This window comes from Pelophylax lessonae (assembly GCF_965119305.1).
Source record: "Pelophylax lessonae genome assembly, chromosome: 2".
Classification (NCBI taxonomy): Eukaryota; Metazoa; Chordata; class Amphibia; order Anura; family Ranidae; genus Pelophylax; species Pelophylax lessonae.
In genome coordinates this window covers 293210928-293237774 of record NC_138769.1, presented here as the reverse complement: position 1 = coordinate 293237774, position 26847 = coordinate 293210928, and the positions used below count along the sequence as shown (strand labels likewise).

General features: G+C 43.4%; 1 protein-coding gene across 5 annotated transcripts in view; it reads left to right on the top strand.

Moving 5' to 3' along the window:
* Positions 1-25134, top strand: part of LOC309547692 (uncharacterized protein) — a 149967-nt gene extending 124833 nt beyond the window's left edge. For 4 of the 5 annotated variants that reach the window (XM_082247615.1, XM_082247618.1, XM_082247617.1 and 1 more), the window contains exons 7-9: positions 4002-4154; positions 5787-5939; positions 24714-25134. In XM_082247615.1, coding sequence (XP_082103741.1) covers positions 4002-4154; positions 5787-5939; positions 24714-24923 — 516 coding nt within the window. In that variant the 3' untranslated portion in view covers positions 24924-25134. The remainder of the gene's footprint in view (positions 1-4001; positions 4155-5786; positions 5940-24713) is intronic. The other variant, XM_082247619.1, reaches the window with a different exon arrangement.
* The last annotated feature ends 1713 nt before the right edge of the window (positions 25135-26847 follow it).

Here is a 26847-nt window from a genome sequence, read left to right as displayed (position 1 = left end):
TGTGGGTAATCGAATCAATTCCGAACACCTTGCCCAGGACAGAGCGTTTCAAGCGGTTGTGCCAGAGGGAAACCTTCTGGATCTACTCCCTTGAAACGCTCTCGCCTGGGGGCCTGAACGAAGAAATTGAAATTAATGTGCTGCTGTAGCCCATCTCCCCAAGCATTAACCCTTCTACTAACATGACCATTTTTTGCCCAGGTTCTTCCCTCCGCCTTCCAGAGATCTTTGTGAACCCTCCTACATATGCTTCTCCTACACCAAGCCTACTCCAAAGTAAGTACCGTATATAAGTCACCCCCTTCATACAGTTTCTTTGCCACCATCCCATTTCCAGCACGACTCTCTTTTGTATATGCCCCGCTCGGTAACCGCCCGCGCACTGGCACAACGATTCCCATGGGTGTGCTTGTGCGTGTGTGGTTGGACTTTTAATTCTGTATCTGTATGCAAAATGCGCCACGTACATGCTTGCGAGTGTGCGTTTCTATATACACATACATGCAAGCCTGTGGGCTGGCATCCCCAACTTCCGACCTTGAACCAGAACCTGTCAACATGCGTGCATAGTTATGCATGCTAGCACGCACACACATTTTCCATCCTTCTCCCCCATGTATGCCTCCAAGCGTAGGTCCATATACTTCACTAATATCACTTGGATCCCACCCATCCTATCATGTTAAAAAACTCCTAACATTCCCTGACACCCTGTACATACCCATTCACATCATAACAACATTCTTAATCACAGACACCTAGACAAGTGCGCTCCCATCCCACGGGTTGCTCTATACACGCACCCGAGTGCACCCAAAAGAACATTTGGCCCCTTAATGCACATTATTCTCCTCTCCATACAGTTTCATTCTGTATGGCTACACCTACATTGTCTCTAATTCAATAACATCCATTTCCCTTTCCCCCCCCCCCCTCCCCCTTTCCCACACATCCAAACCTCCCCCCCCCTCCGCCCTCTAGCCTCCTCCCCCCTTCGTTCAACATATTATCACATTGCTGGTTTGCTTTTCCCAATTTTGTCCCTCCCGAGCCACCATACTGCCTACCCCGGACTACTGGCATAAATACCACAACCAACATGGCCCCCGCACGGCCTGAAGAAGGAGCTGAGCTCCGCAACGCGTCGCCGTTTGATCCCCTGGTGTCTCCTGAAGTGACGTAGCACCCATCCGACTGGCGGTCCCACGCTGCATCAACATCAAAGAGGATCGGCACGTCCCCCGCCTCCCACATGAGGTCATCGGCTGCCCTCCCTCATCACAGCGCTCCCGCCTGACCGGACCTTCCACCGTGGATGTGACTACAGAGACTTCCCCCCATTGATTTTAAGATGCCTGCTTTTATCCACCTCTTGTGAGTAGCATTGTAATTTGTGTGTCATTAAAGTACTGCTGTGCTACACTCAGATCGGCGCTGGGCTCTCTCTCTCTCTCTCTTCTTGGTATCTTACAGGGTTACTTCACCCTCTACAAGCCTGCAGCCATCCCAGTGTACAGCCACCGGATCGCCCCCCATTATCTGCCCACAGTTGACACTGCTGCAGTTACCCACACTGTCTGATTGCGCCAACTTTTTTCCCCCATCTGCCACCATAATGGGTGAAGCCTGGACCCTATATAGAGACCAGCAACATAAACAGGTACATTTCCTGATAGTTGTAACATGAATGCACACTTACTATTCAGGATTTTGTGGCTATCGTAACGGTACAGTAAACAGGCACCCTGTTTTTACTTATTCACTTTTACAGTGTAAACTTTTCAACCTTGGCGCTAAAATTCAAGCACTCTATCGCTGCTATTTCTGTCAGCTAACTGAACAACCAACAAGATCCTGCCTTTAAGGACTGTATTTTAACTGAACATTTAAAGCAGTTACCTTCTGCCTTGCTCTTTTGTGTGGATGCTCTGAAGCAAGTGTCTGATACAAATCTCCTGAATTGCTCTGGTTCCCATTTACATGCACAGAATCTAGTGGTCATCTGTGCCTGCCTGTAAAAGACACCTCACATGCATGCCCTTTTGAAGGAGGATGTCTCTTTGGTGAGGCACTTGAAGGAATGAATCAAAGATGTCAGAGGAGGAAGCTTCTCCTTCCACAGCAGAAAGATCAAACCCTCCTCCCATGAGCTTCTACCTCCACAAAATGGAGAGCACCTTGCTGCTCTACTCAGGCTTCAACTTCTAAGCCTAAATTCAGCCCTTTCTTCAAGCTCAAGACTTGGTTCACAAAGCCCACCAAAGTCTTCCCCACAGCCTTCTTCCAAAGGGCGGTATCACGCTTCCACCTTAATGAAGACATAGTCAAAACCATTAGCCACTACATCAACACAACAGCTTCCATCAAGAAGACTTATTCTTTATTTGTCTTCTTTTCAGGACTTTGCTTTCAAAGTCTACCATTGCTCAATGGAAAAGATCACTGATTACTAGAGCTTACCCTCAAAAGGATAAATCTTCTGTGAGCTTATGCACTCACTCCACAATATCGGTGGGAATTTTTCTGGGATTTCCAGCACTAGGCCAATTTAGTCCTTGTCTTCTGTTCATAGCTTTACAAAGTTTTACCAGGTGAACATCCAATCTTCTAGATACAATGTTCAGCCTCAAGGTTCTTGCATCGGCACTCTGAATTTGGGTCTGTTGACCCTTTTTTTTATTGGGCCTGTTGGCACAGTTTCTATTTGCCTTGTTGTTGCCGTCTCTTCTTACTCATTGCTTGGGTACATCCCAGGGTCTATAAATACTTCCTAGGCCTGTGTCCTGTACTGCACAATTGGGATACAAGCAGTTTTCACTTACCTGTAAATTCCATATTTTGAAGTACAGTACAGGGCACAGGCCAACTGCCACCTTCCCTTTCATTCCTTGGCTACTCTGGATTGCTTGCTGAAAAACGGAGATTTCACTAAGTGGTGTAGGGTTAATTTGGAGGCACTCAGTGAGCGTGTCCTCTTAAAGATTGCCAGTGTCCAATTACCTGAAGATATTTGCCTATAACACAGGGTCTATGAAAACCGTGCCTGTGTGTGTCTTGAAAATGTTGTTTTGTAAGCTACCCTAAATTGGAGTTCATCTTTATTTTCCTACTTGTAAGTTTAAGCGCTAGTGCACTCTTAAAATACATCTCTCAATAGGCGTTGGGTCTTCATTGTCCAAAAGACTTAACCACCCTTGTTTTCATACCAAACTCATTTTAATCAGTAGAAGATAATCACCACTCTAAGGTTGGTTTCCATTTCTACCCACATTGCACGCTAGCAGGTGCTGGCCCACATCATAAATGGCTTAAAATTCACCAACCTTTCATAATACACTGTATAATTGCTGCAAAAAGATTGATAACTGCTGCATGAAAAATTGACAGATAGGCCCGAATTTGCAAAGGGGCATTATTCTGTTCACAGTGGTTAGTCTAGACTCAACATAAAGAATATACAGTATGGCCAGAATGTAAGCGCTTCGATACCGCCGTACGTACATGTACATCCTTGTATTGACGCTACAGTCATGATTCTGGTATTGTTTTTTTAGGTTTGACGATTCTGCACATTGTAAAAATAATCCTAGCCGGTGGATTACTTTTACAGGTGGTGGAAGGGGGTCCCACTCCCTCCTGCCGTTGCCTTTACTGGGCTCTCTGGAGCGTTCCTCCCCCCCACTGTGTGATATAAGAAACCTTAAGCAACAAGGATTTTCACTTTTAAGGCAATCTATTCATTTGAAATGGGCTACCTATGTACCTCAACCACCAAACAATTTACACAACTTTTTTTTTTTTTTTTTTTTCGTAATGCTGAGCACCACATCGTGCTGCAGCGCTGGTGTAGCTGTGTATTGAGTTGTCCTAAATTTTATGGCATATTATCACAGCACATATGTCTTAATGGAGCCTTAAGGAAAACTGATGCCTGCCTAACCTGCAAGCACTGGTGCTTTTACCTGTTGTTGAAGGGTTCTGAACTCCTCTGATTTCTTTAGGACTTTCAGACAAGGTCAGTATTTAAAGAAGACAAACAAGAATTCAGCAATACTGAGGATGAAACACAAGAGGAAACCTTTTTGGGAAAGAGAATACGCAGACAAGATGAAGACCAGTTCTTCATGAATAAAACTGTAGAGATCCCACTACTGGTATTCGTTTGTTCCATTGTTCATGCTACTTCAATGTAACTTTATATTTAATTACTGCCCTTAAACAACACTTACAGCTAAACAGCACCTGTAATGCTCTTTAGATATGCACATGAAATCCTCTTCATGTAAATAAACTTTAAAACCCTGAACTTTGCATTGTTCTTATTTGTATTTATAGATGGGTTAGGGCCCTTTCCCACTGATGCTCTTTTGCTGCGCTGGAAAGCACCTTTTAAGCCAGACAAAAGCACATGAAAAATTTGCCTTTAAAGCCTTTGAGACTTTTCACAATGCTGCCCTGTGTTTGTGCTGCGGCTTGAAAAGTCCTGCATGCTACATATTTGGTGCTCCTTTAAAAAGCGCACCAAAGATGCATCTTTCATAGAAGTCAATGGGAACTGCAGCAAAAATGCGCCAAAAACACACCCATGCCAGCTTCCTTAACAATCAGTGGGGATGTAAACAGTAGCCCCATCCCAAGGAGCCAACCCCAATGGCTACCTTAACAACCAGCTGTTTATGGCTTATGTGCTGCATGCAATGCATTTAAAACGCGCTGTGCGTTTTAAAGGACCTGCAATGTAAAAATACATGCACTTTAGTAAATGTGGAAACGCATCAGCTGTTTCCAATAATATTGGCATCTTTTGGGTGGGCATAAAACAATAGTGGAAAAATAATTAGAGTTTTTGTGATAAGAAACTTAAGGTACCACCCTAGTATTTTTGTGCACAATTTGTCTGCACTCCCCTTTCTCTCAATGATTTACCAATAGTTTTCAGAGGTTATTTGTTGCTGTGTACATTGTAAAAAGAAAAAAACATGCATATAAGGCATCCTTGTTCTATGGAAAACTTGCTATTGTGTGATGGTTTCCACTGTTTTATTAAAGTATAACTAAAGGCAAAACTTGAGTGGAGAGGGATTAGAACACCTGTCAATTAATACTGCTGTCTGTGCCTCCGTTAAGGAGATTCACACTCTCCATTTGTCCTGTATACCATTATCATTAAAGGTGAAAGTAAACAAAAACCCCAAATTTTGGGTTGTCCCTAGAAAAGTAATAGATGGGAAATCTTCCAATGGGGACACTAGTTCTGGTGATCTGGGTGTCCCCAAGAAATTCCTTTAATTTAAAGAGATTTCCTCTCACTTCCTGTTTGGCTATGGAACATGACGTGAAGGGAAATCTCTGCAATGGGACAGAGATGGTGGAAATAAATCTGACAGGGGTTATAACCCTAACTTGTTCTATCCAAAATGAAAAAAAAAAGTTTTGTCCATAGTTCTATTTTAAATACAAAAAAATTATTTTTAGTAAAAATCACATGACCATATTCTCCCCTTTTTCCAAATTAAAACATGAGAAATTCATATTTTTCCTGGGAAAAGGATGCAGAAAAAATGTAGGATTGATTACAAAGACCATTTGGTGCATGATTGACAGAAATAGGGAAACACAAATAAAGCTATTTTGTTTTATATGGCTCTAAAGGCTTTGTTAATGCTTGTGTTTAAGATAACTACCTGCACAAAGTTAAAACATGGAATAGAAAAAAACAATCAGTTTATGTAGGACAATGAAAGAAGAACAGTTTGATGTTTTTTCATTATCTTTTCTACTTTTAGGGTGGTTGGGCAGATATGCCCTCAAACTCTATAGAGGCAGCTGGCACCAGTACAAAGAGACATTCGGAACCAGTTGTGAACTATGGGCTCTCTCATACTGCGCAGGAACTACGAAAAGCATTTATTTTGGCTAAGAAAGAAGAGATCGAGTTGGTGAGTTTCTCTTCATTAGTTGAGGGTTGAGTGACCTCACTTTCATTAAGGCTGTTGCTATAGGATGGGAGAGCACTTCTTATTGTACACTTCTTTAAAACACTCTTGCATCTTTTTTAGTTGAATGACACATATGTTACAGTGTCTTTGATGAGAACCAATCACGTGCTTGCTTACACAAGATTCATTTTTGCTCCCCAATTCGGCTTCCCTTGCTGTCTGACTTTTCGGATTTAGAGTCAGGCACAAGTCTTAATATTTCAGTTGCTGTCGTGTGAATTTCCTGACTTCACACATTCTCACATGAGCCATATGGGGCACTTCCATCCCCTTCCCTGCCAATGCCAATTTTCAACTTTGTATGACATTTGTGTGGTAATGCAACAATGCACCCATATAATTTTTTTATCTTTTTTTTAACACAAATATAGCTTTATTTTGGTGGTATTCAATCACTACTGGGTATTTTATTATTTACTTAATAAAGTAAAAAAAAAAAAAAAATTGGGTAAAACAAAAAAAGCGTTTTTCTTAGTTTCTGTAAAATTTTGCAAACAAATAATCTTTCTTCATAAATGTAGGCCAAATTGTATTCTGCTACATGTTTGGTGAAAATAACCTAAATCCATGCTTATTTATTCTGTAGGAAAGTTATAGGGTCCACAAAATATGGTGTGTATATATATATATGTGTGTATGTATATACGTATGTGTATATGTATGTGTGTATATATGTATGTATGCACCGAAATGAAAATTCTGGGCCGAAACCGAAAATACAGGATGCCCTTGGCCGAAAACCGAAACCGAAAATGACTTTTTCCCCCAAAATTTTTTAAAATAGATAGAAGAGGGGCATACACCAAAAGCAGGCAGCGACGTACACCTGTCGCTGCCACCCTGTCACAGTATATGTACTGTGATGGGTTGGCAAGAGGTTAATTTAATTACCAATGGTATTTGTATTATGCAGCATGAGGGGGTTAATGTATTGCCACTGCTGGTCACTCATCTATTAGTGACCGACCAGTGGCAGTTAATTAACCCCTTTATCGGCGGGGATACCCGCATGACAGGGAAGTGAAGGCTCACATAGTTACAGCTATTAGCGGCCGCTCCTCCCGCCCGGTGTCAGGTCAGTTCATTCACACACAGTCCCGCTGACAGGGAAGTGAAGGATCACATAGTTATGTCTATTAGCGGCTGCTCTCCTGCCCGGTGTCAGTTCAGTTCATTCATACACAGATCGTAGTAGGGACATCATTGAGAGGCGGGCGGTCGGCCAGAGGCGGGACTTTTCAAACTTGCGCTGCGCCCTCCTCCTTTCTCACGGCGGCCATATTAATTTCTGCATTTTTAACCCATTATCGGCCGAAATGGGATAGGCAAATTTTCGGCCGATAATTTCGGTGGCCGAAATTTCGGTGCATCCCTAATATATATATATATATATATAATATATATATATATATATTAATAGATCAATCCTGATGTACTGACGGCCTATCTAATTTCTTGAGGTCCCAAAATGCCAGGACGGTACAAATTACCCCCCTTTTTGGAAAGTAGACACTCCAAAGTATTGAGTAAGGGGCATGGCGAGTTTTTTGAAGTTGCAATTTTTTGTCATAATTTTTTGGAAAATGAAGAGATTGAAAAAAATATATATTTTTCACCAGTGCAGTGCAGCGTCCTCAAATAACTGGTGTGGCAGTGATCAGGGACAGTCTGGTGACAGTATGTGGAAAAAATAAAAATACAATATATAAATGTTTTTTTTTTTCTTTATTACATTTTTTTTTACAATTTGTTTTAATACACTGTGACCAGAGCAATGCAGTGTTACCATAACCACAGCAATGCATTGTTACCACTGTCCTACTCTCGGGAAGTGATCAGGATTTATTTTTTATTTTTACACTTTATGATGGCTTATACCCATGAATTTTACTGATCTAAGCAACCATTTTTACTAAATGAAACTGATTCATTCAGTTTACTATTGTGGTTAACTGTGATTGGCCACAGCTAATCACATGGAACAGATGGGCTTTGATTGGCCTTGTCTGAAAAATAAAAAAAAATAAGTAAACTGATAAAAATAAACTAATTATTTAGCAACAGCAGCACAGCTAGAGAAAAACTCAAAATAAAAAAACATTGTTCTTTTGAGTTTCTCTCTAGCTGTGCTGCTGTTAGTACTTGCTAGGTAGATTAGAAGAAAAAAAGTCTAATCTGCCTAGTAACAGGACGTCTGTCAAAAGAGATCATTAAAAAGTTGTATCTAGACACTGTAAGATGAATTCTCCATCATCACTGGCTGCTTCCAGTATTCCATTCTGCGAATAGGAGCCTGTTAGGGCAGCCTGAACTACCGACCCTGGCCCGCCTAGTCCATTTGGTCCCTCCCTGGGGGGACAAGATCTTCCTGTCTGCCCAGCCATTTTCCCACAAGTCACACTCTGACACTTGGTCTCTCCCTCTCCAGCAGTGTTTCCACTCTCCCCACGGGACCCCACCCCCTCCTACCTTCTTATACAGAGCAGAGGAGTACGACCGGAGCGATCGGTACCAAACCAATTGTGAGAATAAAACAACTCTCCTAATGAACAACCCAATAAAGCAGAGTTCCACCCAAAAGTAGAACTTCTGCTTTAAGGCCTCCTGACCCCCTGAATTGCCACATTTGGCATGTCATTTTTTGGGGGGATTGGGTACCTAGATTTGACAGGTACCCACTCCCACTTCCCACTAGGCGGCCAGAGCGGAAGTTCTCCTCTCCCCCTCCCTCCCTGCAATCGTCTGGGACACATTACAGGTCCCAGAAAATTGCCTGTCCACTCAGGACGCGTAACGCGCACCTGGCTGTGAAGCTGCAAGCTGTCACAGCCAGGTTCCCACACTAGAGATGCCGGCGCCGCAAGGGGAAGAGGGAGAGAACCTAGGCCCCCACTGGCCGCATCGCTGGACACTTTTTGTAGCTGCTGACTTTTAATAAACCCCAAAACGGGTGGAACTCCGCTTTAAGGTGGTGTTGGGATTGGTGCACAAATGTGAGACAGATTCTTAAAGCTAAACCCAAGGAAGTCCAGTAAAAACACATTTGTATTTAATTGTGAACTGTTTACACTTGTCTTCTGACATGTATGGACAGTGTACTGAGCTGTATGTGTGCTTCACTGTATTTCCTTGTATGTAAACAAATAATGCAATCGATGAGTTGTTTCAGCCCTAAACCTGACCATCTTACAGTAACAAAGGGAGACTACCCATTTAGTATCAGCTGTTGGTGCCCTGCTGCATCAAACCTTTTACAATTTTTTGGGACAATCCCGATTCAAATATGTGGCCTTATAGAATGGAAAAGCAGAGTTCCCCAATCCTTTCCAGAACAGCAGTGTTGGGGGCATGAGTTTTTTCCAAGGGAATAGGAGCGTAGAACAAAAGTACGCTCAGGAGGGCTCTATGTGCCACCTTGGCAGCAAGTCTCTCCACAAGGTCCAAAAGGCAGACCAGGATGGACAAGGGAACAGGGAGAGATTTAACCTCCAAGATATATTGAGTGATTCCAATCCAAAATTGTTAAGCTAAAAGATCAGGCCAAAAGGTATGTAAAAAATCAGTCGGGGTAAAGGTACAACTTCATCTTTCTGCAGGAAAAAACTGATCGATACCAGCTAATTTAGCAGATGAAACGTAAATACGGTGATGTGGTGGAATAGTCTGTCTTTAGCAGACACCAGGTGCTCAAATAGGTAGTCTCACATCACATCCCAGTCACCCCTCTGTAAACTGGGAACATCAGCTACCCACGTCATTCTCTAATGCTCAATGGAAGGAGGTCTGCCTGGACAACAATCCCGGTAGATTACAGAAAGTGGTTTAACCATACAATCAGAACATAAAAGCATTTCTAAGTGGAAGTGCTGAGTCATCAAAACACGCTACTAATTGTGACACACAACACACAAGCTGGACCAGTGGCGGCTGGTGTGTTGAGGGCGCAGGGGCGCCGCCCCCCCATCCGGCCCTCCTAATCTACATGCAGGGCGCCAGACACATGGAGTGCAATGGGGTTTTTTTTTTTTCAATCACCGGATTAGAGCCAGAGGCTCTAATAGGGCGATGGAAAGAGTGGTCCCGGGGTGCAGAGCACTGCGTCCCGAGCCCACCCATTGTGTGACAATAGCGTATGAAAATTCGCTATTGTCACACCGATCCTCCTCCTGGCCAATCAGGAAGCCGGTCTAATACCGGCTTCCTGATTGGCCGCATGGCAAACCCCATGCCATTGGCCGAGGAGGAGGTGGGAGCGGGAGGACCAGAGAAGAAGCCGTCCGCCGGAGTGAGAAGAAGCCGTCCGCCGGAGTGAGAAGAAGCCGCCCGCCGGAGTGAGAAGAAGCCGCCCGCCGGAGTAAGAAGAAGCCGTCGCTGGAGTGAGAAGAAGCCGCCCGCCGGGAGTTCGGGACCAGCTCCAGGTAAATGCATTAGTCTCGGGGGTGGCACACTACACTGCATTGAAGAGGGCATGCACGCTGAACTCTGCATTTATGGGGGCACGGCACAATGTTCATTGCATTGAAGGGGGCACAGCACAGTTGCATTGAAGGGGGCACGCACGCTGAACTCTGCATTGTGGGGGCACAGCACAGTGTTCATTGCATTGAAGGGGGCACAGCACAGTTGCATTGAAGGAAGCACGCACGCTGAACTCTGCATTGTGGGGGCACAGCACAGTGTTCGTTGCATTGAAGGGGGCACACACGCTGAGCTCTGCATTGTGGGGGCACAGCACAGTGTTCATTGCATTGAAGGGGGCACGCGTGCTGAACTCTGCATTGTGGGGGCACCACACAGTGTTCATTGCATTGAAGGGGGCACAGCACAGTGTTCATTGCATTGAAGGGGGCACAGCGTTCATTGCATTGAAGGGGGCACGCACGCTGAACTCTGCATTGAAGGGGGCACGGCACAGTGTTCATTGCATTGAATGGGGCACGCACGCTGAACTATGCATTGAAGGGGGCACAGCACAGTGTTCATTCCATTGAAGGGGGCACACACGCTGATCTCTGCATTGAAGGGGGCATGTACGCTGGTCACTTCATTGAAGGGGGCATCTACGCTGGTCTCTGCATTGAAGGGGGCATGTACGCTGCTCTCTGCATTGAAAGGGGGCATGTACGCTGATCACTGCATTGAAAGGGGGCATGTACGCTGGTCTCTGCATTGAAAGGGGGCATATACCATCTCCTGTACCATGATCTGTGACATGCCTGTACCATGACCAGTGCCATGCCTGTACCATATCTGTGCCATGCCTATACCATCACCTGTGCTATGCCCTTACCATCACCTGTGCCATGCCTATACCATCTCCTGTACCATGACCTGTGCCATTGCCTGTACCATGACCTGTGCCATGCCTATACCATCACCTGTGCCATGACCTCAAAGTCACCGTGTTTTTTCAAGCAAAGCAATACATATTACATTTTACTTTTTGTGCCCCCCCCCCCACAAAAAAAAGCACCAGCCTCCACTGAGCTGAACACAGTTGTAAATACCCAAAATATTCAGTTAGTGAGTGCGTATTTACTCTTTAAATTTTCAAATTTCAGCCGTTTACCTGCCATAGTCGCATCCCCACTTGTTTTAATCCCACCTATTTGCCCATATTGCTGGATCTAGCAGTTTCAGAAAATGGGGAAGCCGTGGGTTCAGCCACATTGGGGAATAGGGTGAAAACTCCAGGTCCCCTCTGGTACAGGATTTTGTAAACCTGACCCCATGTTTTTATGGTGCGTTTAACTAAGCCAGTGACTCAATGAGGTGTCGGAGATCCCCTATAGAGCAGATATATTAAGCCTTCATAAGATCCTGTTAGAGTGTTTTCAGTACTATAGCAGCATCACCATCCCCCCTCCATCAACCATTTCTGAGCAATGACCATTTCATTTGCCAAAAAATACTTGCAAATATCAGGTAGAACCAGGCCACCTTGACCCTCTGGTTCCTGTAAGTGCCAGAGTCCACAACAGGAGTGGGAGGATGGCCAATAAAGGAGCAAAACAACACATTAACCTTTTTGAAAGGGTTCATACTTAATTAGTTGTTTCTCTATCGTTCATTGACAGACGCAGCTCCATATTCTTCTTGACCATTGGGTTATGCTGCCCCTATAGGAATAGGACACTAGGCAGGAAAATACTTTACTACGCCTATGGGGCAGTCCCTGCAGGCATACACTCTCACACACTCTGCTATAGCCTTCAGTTGTTTCTGCCTGGTTTAGGAGTAGGACCTAGTTTCCTGCTGGGACTTTGGTCTTAGCTTTTTTTTTTTTTTTTTTCTTTTTGTAAGACTTTATTTTTTTAGTTAGTTGTTCCTGAGAGAACTACAAGCAACAGCTGGCTGTGTTTCGGACTGGATATGCTAGATCTTTAGGGTCTCCCAGCCTGGCCAGCAAGCGTGCACAGGTTATAGTCCAGCACTAGGCCCCGCCACGACAGAGCCCACATGGACGGGGGCTGGCCTGCGAGTGAAACGCCTTGTGGGGACGGACATGACCTGGGATGCCCTGAGTCGCAGCCTCCCCCCTGGCCGTCAGCACCACCACCCCAGGGGAAGAGGTGGTCTGTTTGGAGTGGTGCCCACCTGATGCTGTTGGGTATGGTGAGTAAGTGTCCCCCCTTTTCTCTGGCGGTCTCGGGGTGGACGTGGGCCCTCTCCCTGGGAAAGTCGGGCCCTCGGGTATCCCTCGGTTCCCCTGGCCTCTCGGTGATACCAGGCCCCCCCTTAGGCTCCCCCCCCCCCCCACAAGCAGGTTCCTACCTCAGGGGGGCGGATATATTGTCGCCTCTGCGGCGGTTCTGCGGGGGGGATGTTTATCCTGGGGAGCCCTCGATGCCACTGTCTAATGCCCCCCCGGGGGGTCCTGGAGAGTGCATGGTGCACCGTGGGGGCCACCATTTTGCTGTAGTTTTTGCTCTTCATCAATGTAAAAGTTTCTCATTGTAATGCATGGGCAGCCATGTTTTGGTAGTTCCCCCATAGGAATGCATGGGGCAGCCATTTTCTTGGAGTCCACGATCGCTGGACAGCAGGGGAGAAGCTAGGGTGACTCTAGCACATTCCTGTTCCTGTGTCAATCATTTTTTTCTCTCTGCACAGAACTATGGAAGAGTTTGGTTGGAACATCAATTTAAAAAAATCTGCCCTGGTACCATCCTTAAAACTGGATTATCTGGGCCTGACTCTGGACTCCGTTTCGACAAGGGTTTTTCTTCCCCCGGACAAGCTGCAAAAGTTGCAGCGGCGATTCGTTTCCTCTTATCCAGCAATTTGTCCTCTCTGCGGACTTGCATGCGGGCCTTGGGTCTGATGGTGTCAACGTTTGAGGCAGTTCCATTTGCTCAGTTACACACGAGACCCTTACAAAGGGAAATTCTTGTCAAATGGAACAAATATCCAAAGTCCTCGGACAGTGATTCGGTTGTGTCACAACGCAAAGACTGCTCTTCTATGGTGGCTTCACTTGTTAGCACTATGTCAGGGTAAGTCCTTCCTCCCATTGTATTAGACTATGGTAACCACAGACGCCAGCCTGGCCTGGGGAGTGCTGGGGAGGCTGTGCGTCCAAGGGTCCTGGTCCAGACTTCCGATCAGTATTCTGGAACTCAGAGCGATAAAGCTTTGCCTGAGTCACTGGACAAACCGTTTACAGGGTTGTCCAGTCTGGATTCAATCAGATAATGCCACGGTCGTGGCTTACATCAATTATCAAGGGAGCACCAAGAGTGTCTTGCGGCCCAGAAGGTGGCCCTGATCCTGGAATGGGTGAAAAAGTTTGTTCCAGCCCTTTCTGCAGTGCACATCCCAGGTGTGGAAAACAGTCGTCAGGTGTTAGATCTGATGGAGTGGTCCCTGCATCCAGAGGTGTTTCTCCTCCTGTGTGTCCAGTGGGGCACACCCGATGTCGACCGGTTTGCTTCTCGACTCAACAAGAAGGTTCAAAGGTTTGTAGCCAGGTCGCGATATCCTCTGGCCAATGCCACAGACGCACTGGTAGCTCTTTGGTGTCAAAATTGCCTGATCTATGCGTTCCCTCTGCTGAAACTCCTGCTGAGGCTTCTGCGCAGAATAGAGGTGGAAGGGATTCTGATCATTGTAGTGTCCCCAGACTGGCCTCGCCAGTCTTGGTACGCAGATCTGGTAAGATTGGTCACCAATGCTCCTTGGAGACTTCCTCTCAGGGCGGATCTGCTGTCACAGGGGTCGATCTCCCATGCTGCTTTACAGTTGCTGGCTTTAATGGCGTGGCTGTTGAAAGCCAGGTGTGGAAGGATAGAGGTCTTTCTGAATCGGTGATTCTGACTCTGTTGAAGGCAAGAAAGTCTACTTCAAGGAAGATCTATCATCGTACGTGGAAATCATACATCTCATGTTGCGAATCGCTGTAGGTGCATCCTCGCCTTTTTTCGGTGGCTAGGGTTTTAACCTTTCTTCAAAAAAGGGTTGAACAGCGGTTGGCTTTGGGCATTATCAAAGGCCAAGTGTCGGCTTTGGCTGTATTTTTCCAACGTCCTTTAGGTACGCATGCCTTGATTCGCACCTTTATACAAGGTGTTCACCATATGTCCCCTCCGAGGCGATTCCTGTTGCCTCCGTGGGATCTTAATTTGGTATTGTCTGTTCTTCAAACACCTCCTTTTGAGAACATTAGGGAAGATCCCTCTGCCTTTTTGGTGGCTATTACTTCTACCCTGCAGAGTATCTGAATTTGGCGGTGCTGTCCTGCCGTTCACCTTATCTGGTGGTCCACAGAGATAAAGTGGTACTTCGACCTAATCAGTCGTTTCTTCCTAAGGTGGTTTCTGATTTTCATCTGAATGTAGACATTGTGCTGCCTTCGCTCTGTCCTAAGCCCAAGCATCCCAAGGAAATTGCTTTGCATTCTCTGGATGTGCATCGGGCGATTAGAGTTTACCTGGCGGCTACTGAATCTTTCAGGAAATCAGACTCTTTTTCCTCACTGAAGGACCTCGAAAGGGATTGGCTTATTCACTGAAGGGTCAGGTTCCACCTTTCCCTGTTAAGGCGCATTCCACTAGGTTACTGAGTGCCTCTTGAGTTTTTCGCCATCAGACGTCAGTTATGCAAGTTTGCAAGGCGGCAGGCAACTTGGTCGTCTGTGCACACATTCACAAAATTCTACAAGGTAGATGTGTTGGTGTCCTCGGATGCCTCTTTTAGCCGCAAGGTTTTGCAGGCTGCTGTCTAAAAGAGAAAATATTCTCTTTGAGGGTGTATGTTGTTTCTAGGTGAGCTCCAGTTGTTCCATGTTACCTGGTTGGCTAAGTTTAGCCTTTGGGGAATTAAGTTCATTCTCTGCGTTTTTTCCCACCCCTCATGCAAATACTGCTTTGGGATGTCCCGATGGTCAAGAAGAATATGGAGCTGCGTCTGTCAATGAACGATAGAGAAAACTGGATTTTTGACTTACCGTAAAATCCTTTTCTCTGAAGTTCATTGACAGACGCAACACCCGCCCCTCTAATTATGAGTGGGCTTGGTTTTTTTCTTCTAAACATTGCTTGCAACAAAACTGAAAGCTATAGCAGAGTGTGTGGGTGTATTCCTGCAGGGACTGCCCCATAGGCGTGGTAAAGTTTTTTTTCCTGCCTAGTGTCCTACTCCTGTAGGGGGCAGCATAACCCAATGGTCAAGAATATGGAACTGTGTCTGTCAATGAACTTTAGAGAAAATAATTTTACGGTAAGTCAAAAATCCAGTTTTTTGTTGTGCTGCAATGTATGTGACTGCTGTCATCTTCTGTGCTGTACAATGTGACAAAGGATTGTGAATCTATATGCTGGTTGTTGCTGATACTTGCTGGACAAGAGACAGGTAGACTACATACAATCAGATTTAGGCATACCATATATCCAAACAAAATATAGATTATTTTAAACACAAAAGGATGTAAAACAAAGCATTAAACATACAGAATATGAAACAGATAGAATATAAGGGCAAAAAAGGAAAAGTCCCAAGAATCCTGTTTTGTTCATATAATGGTCACTGTAGTGCAGGGGAAAGCATTATACACAGCATTTAGAGTTAAGCGCAGTGTCCCCTGTTGCCATAATAGCTTATTGCCCTTTAGTCAGGTCCAGGTGGGATAGATCTTTTCTCTTCCTGAACAAGTAGATTGTACTTAACGTTTGACAGGATTTGATCAGTGGTTAATGATCATTTTTGTCAGCCCCCCCCTACACAGTCTACAGCCCCCTACTGAAGATCAGAGTGATCTCTAGGGGGAACTGGAGCTATAAATGCAGGACTTTTGTTAATAGCTGTTTATTTTCATTGGAAATAGGTAAGGGAATAATGATTAATTATATGCAGACAGGGTATGAATGCAGTTGGTCTACTGCAATTCTGTAATGGATTGAGGAACCAATAATCCAGTTTTAGAATCCTGCAATCCCCAAGTATCCACATTGTGAACAATGTCTAATGATACATGCAACCCATTATCCATTCATTGTCTCATAGGATACAGCCTTTGACCTGTATGGATTTATATCTAATTTGGAGTCCCAAAATCTCTCCATCAGTCATGTGTCTCTTGGACTGTAATGACTGCACAGCTCAAGTTTGTTTGTAATGGCCAGCAGGAATTCTTCAAAGAAAAATAATGTACAACATAAACTTCTATCATGTCTACAATGTTTTTTTTGTACTACTAGCTGCCCAAGCCATTTCTGGCACTTCGCTCATACATGTAAAAATCAGCATTTTTTTTACTAGACAAATTACATTATACGTTATATATTTTCTGAAATGCCCATTCCAATAAAAAATTGTAGTGTATAAGATTAGAAATTGCACCTGGACTAGACTTAAATTGTACAGTACTCCCTTTTTTTCTTTTTTTTTTTCAATTAATTTTTTTTTTAATTATCTGCTATCACCAATAAATACTACACTATAAGAGTTTTTCCTTTTGTGGTTGGTGATTCTCTTTGCTTGGGAGTGTTGAATTCCTTGGGACTAAGCATAGTTTTAAAGGAGAGAGAAAAATATTTTGTTGGATGTTTGACGGATGGATCAATCTTTTCCCTGAAAAAGGTGACATTCCAGTAATGAGCGCATTTTTCTGTTCTATTTCATAGACCGCAATATAATCTGGTGAGTTTACATTGCTATCTGAGGTGGAGGCAACACAATGGGTGGATCCATTATTGTGGTGAAGGGTTGTTTCAATATTTCCAGGATTACCTTATCACCGGACATATATACCACTATTTTATTTCATTCCATTTACTTTACATAGTTGGATATGTTATTTGTGCACGGGTGTAATATCCTTATGTTACTATATATTTTGTAAGCGCTACAATTTTCTGATTTATGTTATGTTAGGATGTTTTTTTGTATATCCACAAAAAATATGCACGCAGCTTTTGCATACAATGAAGCGCTGACATATTTTTGGGTTCTCTTTGTCAAGTCTTACTGCGGTCAGCCCACACTAATTTGAACAGGCTGTAAAAACTCACTGAAACACGCATGAAAACTGATGTTTCTGCAAGTGAAATCTGTGCATTTTTCCCATCAGTTTTCGTGCATGTATGGTGTGAACGAGCCATAAAAAACCGTCGCATGACAATAAAAATAAGTATCGGTCACTTGTATTCGCAAACACTTGAGAAAAAGTATCGGTACTTGGTCTTAAAACTGGTATTGATGCATCCCTAGTGAAAAAACCTGGCACCTTCTAGGTGTTTGTGAGCAAGTGATTTAATTACCCTCTCTCGTGATGGTGCTAATACATGCTTAGTTCTGCACTGTCAAAAAGAGCCAGCCCGGTTTAGGCTCTGACAAATTGGTTGGGAGCATATACCAGGCTTTCTTTCTCCAGTCTTGGATCTAAATGGATTGGCAGGATATTGTTAAAAGGTGAGTACAGTAGTGAGGGAAGGAGCAAAGTAAACCTTTAACTCTTTTGCTGCAAGGTCTGTATGACATATGGGCCTACAGCGGGCCAGGTCAATATGCCATATGTCCACTGCATTTCCCACTCTGCTATATGTTCATATTCACTTCAACTCATGGGCACTAGCATCTAATGGGGTCCTCATATCTTCATAGAATAAGGAAAATTGGGAACTATCAAGAGATCATGAGAGAGAGAGAAAACTAAAAGATGTAATGCTGTCCCCATATACATAGCAAATAATCGACCTTTATTGCACAAAACGTTAAAAACATAAATCACATGACACATTTAAAAACACTAAGCCCCACCACATCTGCTCCCAATGGTGGACTCATAGAGATTCCTGTGACACTTGAGATAAGCTAGATTGGTTTCTCAACATGGATGATCCTTCCTAAATGGTATATCTTACTAGTTGTAGAGGGTGGCCACCCCTATAATATAGAAGAAATGGAAGTCCATCCAATTGGCAGCTGTAGAGTAATAGACTTGTATAAATTCTAGAGAAAAAGGCAGGTCTTCATCATTGTTAATTTATATACAGTTCTTCCTTAAATAAACCACTTGTAATGAAAATGATCATTTATTTCTACACTGGTATGCATGCCTTATGTCCCTGCCCCTACAATGAAACTATAGGGGAGGATTGGTCATTCTGGTAAGTACTGTAAATGTACAAAGTCCAATCATGTTGGTTAATCCATTACAAAGTAACACAAAAGAAAAAAGGATTGGTAGCTTGTGAACTGTAGTTGGAATACCTGTGGTCCAGAGGAGGTAAACTGTACATATAAGAAGTTCCCCAATAGGGATATGTTAAACTCCCCACCTTCCTCGAACTGGTGCAATCTTATCCCAAGAATCTGACTTGTGCTCCTGGTCCAGAGGAGCTCATGGATGAATGTAGTACATGTAGTGTAGTCCTTCCCTCACAGGAACTATAGAAAGAGTTCACAGGGACACAGTGATGTATGTATTCACTGTATCAAACAGCCTTTTGAGAGTATAAAGGAAAACGTATTGGGGTATACTCTGATTGTGTATGTCCTTATACACGGGTACAGTGAATAGGTCCAAGTCCCATATCCTAGCAATATTTGTGTTTAAACGCTGAGCCAAATTTCATACATCCATGCAGATTGTTGGTGAATATTCCCCATGTCTAAGGGTACTCATACAAATAAACATCTTGTGTAGCACTTGGTACTTATCAGTATCAGAGTATGTGACCTCAAGTGTCCTCCTATCGATCATCATTTCTGGGAGACTCCCCGATTCACAAGCTTCTGGAACTCAGAATGGCAATTTTGGAGCAGGTGGATTGGCTCAGGAATGCAGCTTGACCAGTTTCGCCGGGTGTCACATCAAAACAATATTTGTAGTATCTTACTCTGTAAATTTGCCATCTCTTTCTATATACAAAAAAAAAAAAAAAACACATCACCCCTCCTTTAACCTCACTGGCGGTCTGATTATGTACAGATTTCTGTGCTAAAAGCGGTACATTCTTTTGCATGGAAGTGTGTTGTTTTACATTTTAAAACTCACCTTCCCCTGCGATGCCCCGCCGTCCTCCCCCGCTGTCCTCCCGCTGTGTGCTTGGCCGATGCCGGCACCTGTCTTCCAATTCCCTTCCCTGCGAGCATTGCGACGCAGGGGGGTGGAACCGACGGCAATTTAAAAAATAAGTACACTAAATGACATGATACAAAGTTGTGATCCTAACGGATTACACTGTATCATGGCATTTCACCACAGGATTGCACCTGGTGACTTTCCAGTGCCCAGCTTGTGCTTTTCCAGTTCTTTGTGCCTGGAAAATTGAGAACGACCATGGCGTCCAAAAAGCGTTCTTTTTGCGCAAAAGTTCTTTTAGACGAACTGGAAAACAGCGACAGCAAAACCGAGTTACTTGAAGAACTGGGCGATAGCGGTTCGTGGGAAAATTCATCATCCGGTACGGAAAGTGACGACAGCGACGATTCTGATGTCCCTTTCTGGCACATAGCTCCGTTGGAAATTCTGATATACTTCCCAAATTCAACAATCTATGTGCCAGAAAGAGACATCAGAATCGTCGCTATCGTCACTTTCCATACCTGATGACGAATTTTCCCACGAATCGCTATTGCTCAGTTCTTCAAGTAACTCAGTTTCGCTGTCGCTGTTTTCTAGTTCGTCTAAAAGCGCTTTTGCGTAAAAAGAACGCTTTTTGGACGCCATGGTCATTCAAATTTTCCAGGCACAAACCACTGGAAAAGCACAGGCAGGGCACTGGAAAAGTCACCAGGTGCAATCCTGTGTTGAAATGGCATGATACAGTGTGATCCGTTTGAATTTGCCACCGGTTCCACCCACCTGCGTCGCAACGCTCGCAGGAGGGAACCAGCAATCGGCCATGCACAGAGCGGGTAGAGACTGTCAGGATGATGAGGAGGACGGCGGGGGAGCACAGGGAAGGTGAGTAACATTGCGGGGTAATCCCGAGTGTGGCTCGGGGTTACCGCTTTTGGTACTGAAAGTCGGGAATACCGCCAGGGAGTTTAAGGCAAAAAAGTGAATGAAGCTCAAACTATTATTGATGCCCGGAGGTTTTGTTGCTTCTAATTCTCAAATCCATCTCGCTTCATGTTGTAAAACAAGGCAGTCAAAGTCACCTCCTCTCTTATTCGGGACCACTTCAATCACCAAACAACTTAAACTGCTCAGATCCCTATTGTGTTGTAAACTCACATGGCTTGCAATTGGAGCCTTCAGATGGTTTGTTTCAATCTCATAAATATGATCTGGCAATCCTTTGCGGATCGTCTGGATGGTCTTCCCAACGTAGAAGGACCCACAGGTGCATAAGATGACATATACTACTCCCATAGTGTCACATATCATTTGTTCATTGCACCTGAGCGTCCTTCCCGTCGGCAACACTAACCTTTCGCCCTCTATCATGTGTGAACAGAAATTACACAATCTGCACTTTCTTATTCCTACACTCCTTTGTCTAATAGGGGGTTTACACTGTATATCGCTGATTACCAGCAAATCACTTAGTTAACTGGCCTTTCTATATACAATTCTTGGACAACTGGGAATAACTTTATTATCGGATCATTGGTCAACAAGGACCAATGTCTCTCACATGTTTCCCTCACTTTATTTGCTAACTCCATATATTGTAAACGTAAGGGGACCTCCCTGTCTTCCCCCTGTGCCGTCCTTTAAGATTTAAACAGCAGTTCCTTCTTATCGGTCTCACTAGCCCATTTGTAGGCCCTGTTGGGCCATCTGTCTTTGTATCCCCTATTGTGGAATCTACTTCTTAATTCCCTTGTCTCTAGTTTGAAATCCACTGGATCCAAGCAATTTCTCCCTGGGCCCTAAGGTATTGGCCCCTTGGAAGGGCCCAAACCAATGGATGGGGATGAAAGCTATCTGCATGCAACAAGCTGTTGGTCGCTGTTGACTTCCTATAAAGTGTGTTTTTTTTTATAGTCTGTTGGCCAGTGATTTCAATTGTTAAATCCAGAAATGTCACCCTTTCACGGTGCCACTCACTGGTAAACTTTAAGTTAAAAGGTTTTGCTGCCAATTCGTTCACCAATACCCCTATTTCCTCAGGGGTTCCTGTCCAAAAAATCAGGACATCATCAATTGTACCTGTACCAGGATAAAATCCTGGACAGGCACAGCGACGATGTCCCTCCGGGAAAAAAAGCCAATTCTCCCAAATATATATTGGTGTAAGCTGGGGCACACTTGGTGCCTATAGCTATGCCCTGTGCTTGGCGATAATACTTGCCGTTAAATTGAAATGTATTATGGGTAAGAAGAAATTCCAATAATTTAATCGGAAAGGCATTCTGTTTGTTTTCACTGGTAGCTCAATACTCAATATGCTTTCAATAGCCTGGATACCATGTGGTATCAAGGAATATAATGCATATCCATGTTGAGAAACCCATCTAGCTTAAAGTGTCAACCGAAATTATCGGCCGAAAATGAGCCTATCCCATTTCGGCCGATAATGGGTTAACATTGCCGAAATTAATATGGCCGCCGTGAGGAAGGAGGAGGGCGCAGGGCAGGATTTAAAAGTCTCGCCTCTGGCTGCCTGGCCGCCCGCCTCTCAATGACGTCCCTACTACGATCTGTGCATGAATGGAGGTACATACCAGGCGGGAGGGCGGGGCGAGTGGCCGCTAATAGATAGAACTATGTGATCCTTCTCATTCACACACAGTCCCGCTGAGCTGACAGGGAAGGATCACATAGTTCTATCTATAGCGGCCGCTCGCCCCGCCCCTCCGCCCGGTGTCAGGTCAGTTCTCATACACACAGTCCCGCTGAGCTGACAGGGAACTGACCTAACACCGGGGGGGCGGGGCGAGCGGCCGCTATAGATATAACTATGTGATCCTTCCCTGTCAGCTCAGCTTGACTGTGTGTATGAGAAATGACCTGACACCGGGCGGGGGGGGGGGGGGCGGGGCGAGCGGCCGCTATAGATATAACTATATGATCCTTCCCTGTCAGCTCAGCGGGACTGTGTGACTGTGAATGAGAACTGGTCTTATGAAGGGGAAATACCACGGCAAGAGGGAGGGTCAGGCAGCAACAAAAAAATCAGTGTCAGATTCTACACCTAAAGGGCTGCCTTCCCCTTCCCCAAATCAGATATCATGTATTTTTGGGGAGGTATGTGTCCTTTTATGTTTTTTTGCTAGAGCCTTTTTTATTTTGGGGCCTCGGTGTGCACTTGTTGCCGACAAGTTTACTTTGTTTGCAGCAATTCTTTACATACTTGTGCTGCAAAGTAGTGTGCTCAAAAGTACCACAAGTTTATCCCCACTATTGCTTTAGCTGCCAATAAACTTTGTCAATCTACTTTATTTAAAAAAAATGCCAGGCAGGTCCATAGTGGGAGGCAGAACTTCTACGCGCATAGATAGTGCAGGGTCAATTAAAAACCGAATCTTCACAAGGCACTTAGGCAAGGTTCACACATGTCCCCTCAGTATTCACTGCAAATTTCTAAAGCAGCTGTTCAGATGTGATTTAAATGCGATTCAGATGCAAAATTTTGGAGCCAGCAGCCACCAGCATCTTAATGGGGGGCTGAGGTAGCTTACCAATGGTATTTGTATTATGCAGCATGATGGGTTAATGTATTGTCACTGTTGGTCACTGATGCATTAGTGACCAACCAGTGGCAGTTAATTAACCCCTTTGTGCTGCATTAGTGCAACCAGTATCAGTGTTAATTAACACTGGTTGCACTGATACTGGTTGCACTAATGCAGCACAAAGGGGTTAATTAACTGCCACTGGTCGGTCACTAATAGATGAGTGACCAGCAGTGGCAATACATTAACTCCCTCATGCTGCATAATACAAATACCATTGGTAATTAAATTAACCTCTTGCCAACCCATCACAGTACATATACTGTGACAGGGTGGCAGCGACAGGTGTACGTCGCTGCCTGTTTTTGGTGTATGCCCCTCTTCTATCTATTTTAAATTTTTTTGGGGGAAAAAGTAATTTTCGGTTTCGGTTTTCGGCCAAGGCCATCCTGCATTTTCGGTTTTGGCCCAGAATTTTCATTTCAGTGCATCCCTATTCAAAGGAATCTCATTGGGAGCAGATGTGGTGAGGCTTAGTGGTTTTAAAATGTGGCATGTGATTTATGTTTTTAACGTTTTGTGAAATAAAGGTCGGGTTTTTGCTATGTAAAAGGGGGCAGCATTACATCTTTTAGTTTTAGCTCTCTCTCTTGATCGTTCACAATTTTTCATTCTATGAAGTTATGAGGAGCCCATTAGATGCTTGAGTCCTTTATCTTTGCATATACATTTATATGAGTGGGTAGGGGTTGAGCTATATCCACTTTTAGATCGAAAGCTTTTTTCTTTCAAATGGGACAGCCGGCATAAGGATTCCTAGAACACCTATGTATCCCCGTGTGGTCAACCATAGCCCTCGCATGGGCATACGCTTTAGTACGCCCATGTGAATGAGGCCTAAAGGCTTATTCATATTTGTGCTCTGACCCATAGAGCGTGATGAGTAGTTTGTTTACGCAAGCTGTAGGAGCCTGGAGCTGCGTGCAGGCAGCCAATTTACCCTATGGGGACACAACAGCTGTACAAACACAACTTTTTATTCTACTGGTCCTATACTTTTAGAAAGTGTATGGTTTGGGGGTCTTTCACAAATAAACAATAACCTCACAAATAAAGTTTTGCCTACCTTTTTGATTTTCACAATTTTTGCAAAAAGACACATTGTAAAACTTACAAATATATTTTTGTACAGTTCTATGTTATAGTGGAAATTTAACTGAAGCATTAAGTTATTGTACGTTTAGCAAAAATATTGTTGTGATAAACATTTGCACAACTATTGCAGATCCTAAAAATAAAAAAATCAATAACACCTTTTTATTCTACCAGTTCTATACTTTCAGAAAATGCATGGTTTGGGGGACTTTTTACAAATTCTGAAAGTTGTAAGGGAAAAAAAACATTATGGAAAAATTGCAAAAAAGGTCCGGTCACCTGAGTGTGAAAGGATATTTAGCACAGGTATTTGTTATACATGTCAAAACTAACTATAACTTCTTTGCCCATCCCCATATGCAATATTGGGTTGGAATGGGATCACGTGGACAATATCCCTGTAAACCAATTTAGAATGTCAACATGTAAAAGAGACAAATAAAAGTGCATAACTACAGTTTTTTTTTTTTTTTTTGTTTTTTCCTTTTTTAGGCATTTTCCCAAGATTGCAGGACATTTGCATATGTTGCCAGCACCTTACTAAAAAAAGACCCATCTCTTGAGGTTGCTGTGTCAAATGCTTTACGGTCTACTCTGCAGGACATTGCTGGACGTTGTGTGCAAGAACTGAGCAAATTCATAGACCATTATGATAATATCCCTCTAAACATTTCAGAAAGACTGCAGAATTCCGATATATGAGGACTGATGCTGACCGTTTGTTATTATAGGAATCAGCAAGATTCGTTTTTTTTTTTTTCCATCTTGGACTTGTTTCTAGCACATCTAGAAATTTTTCATAGAAGCTGCACCCAAGTGCCCAAGATTGCCGCAGTCAAGGCATGTCTGAGTTGTATTCTTGATTGTGTTATTCTGGTTTGAAATAAACTCTCATTTTTCCAAAACAGTATTACATATGGGGAAAGGAATAAAACCATAAACCAAAAAAATGTGATTTATTTATTTGCTACACAAGCAGTATTGCAGCAGATCATACAGTGCTTTGCACCTGTATGTGTGTTATCTTTGTGTGTATACATTACATTAAATTAGAGCCAATGAGCAGGAAAGATGTCTCTTGGCTAATCGCAAATCTTTCCTGTTTGGCTGGCTTTCAAATTTTTACTCCACAAAACTCGAATCCTCTCTGTCCATTTTATGTATTGCAAGGTTTTTAACAGAATTCAGTGTAGACACCTGTTGCTGGTAGAAATGTGTATCTGCATTCCGCTCACCACTTCCTGTTTGCTGGGTAAGAGCGTTTTCCTATTGGCTAATAAGCATTCCTCAACATAATAGCTGTATACATTATTGAGCTTAAAGCGGTTCTTTACCCATTTTTTGACATTAGGCTCATCCTAATGCCCACCCATAGTGTATTATTTGGAATTTTTTTTTCTTTTCCTAAATCCTTTTTTTTTTTAACCACCGTGTCTTCAAGACCAAGCCTTTCCTGGCACTTTTTGTTTACAAGTTTAAATCAGTATTTTTTTCTAGAAAATTACTTGCAACCCCCAAACATATTATATATATATATATATATATATATATATATATTTTTAGCAGAGACCCTAGGGAATAAAATGGCGAGCATAGCAATTTATTATGTCAAACGATATTTGCACAGCAGTTTTTCAAACGCAATTCTCTTGGGGAAGAAATACATTTTTTAAGAAATAAGAAAAAAAAAAACTATATATACTCCATTTTTTTTTATAATATGAAAGATAATGTTAGTAAATATATACCTAACATGTCACTCTTTAAAATTGTGCATGATGACAGACTACAGTACTTAAAAATCTCCATAGGTGATGTTTTAAACTCCTTTAGGCCTCTTGCACACTGCAGCTTAAAAATGCTCAGTACAGCATTTTTTTTTTCTGTGCTAAAATAGAGCCCATTCATTCTTATGTGCCTATGCACACAGCCGCGCAATTGAGCGCCGCTTATTCTTCAGTAAGAACAAAATAGAAAAATCTGCATTTTTGGTCAGTAATTTACGCCTGATGCGCGCAAATGACCCTAAGGCACCTTGCACACGATACTCCTGTTAGAGCATCTACGTTTTCTGGCGTAATTGTAATGCGTGCATATTCGCGCTTACGCGCTCACGCATAAATTTATTCTAGCGTTCTGGATATTCAAATTGACGTTTTAGGGTCATTTGCGCACATCAGGCGTAAATTACTGACCAAAAATGCAGATTTTTCTATTTTGTTCTTACTGAAGAATAAGCGGCGCTCAATTGCGCGGCTGTGTGCATAGGCACATAAGAATGAATGGGCTCTATTTTAGCACAGAAAAAAAAAATGCTGTACTGAGCATTTTTAAGCTGCAGTGTGCAAGAGGCCTAAAATGTCAATTGAATATCCTGAACGCTAGAATAAATTTATGCGCAATTGCGCGCATTTACGCGAATTTGCGCGAGCGCGAAAATGCGCGCATTACAATTACGCCAGAAAACGTAGATGCTCTAACAGGAGTATCGTGTGCAAGGTGCCGGTTACCTGTTTAGAGTAATGGGCCATACACACCATAAGATTTTCTGAAGATTTTTCCTTTAGACTTACCAAAACCATATAATATGAGGTCAAACCTAAACACTTTCAATTGGTATGCAATC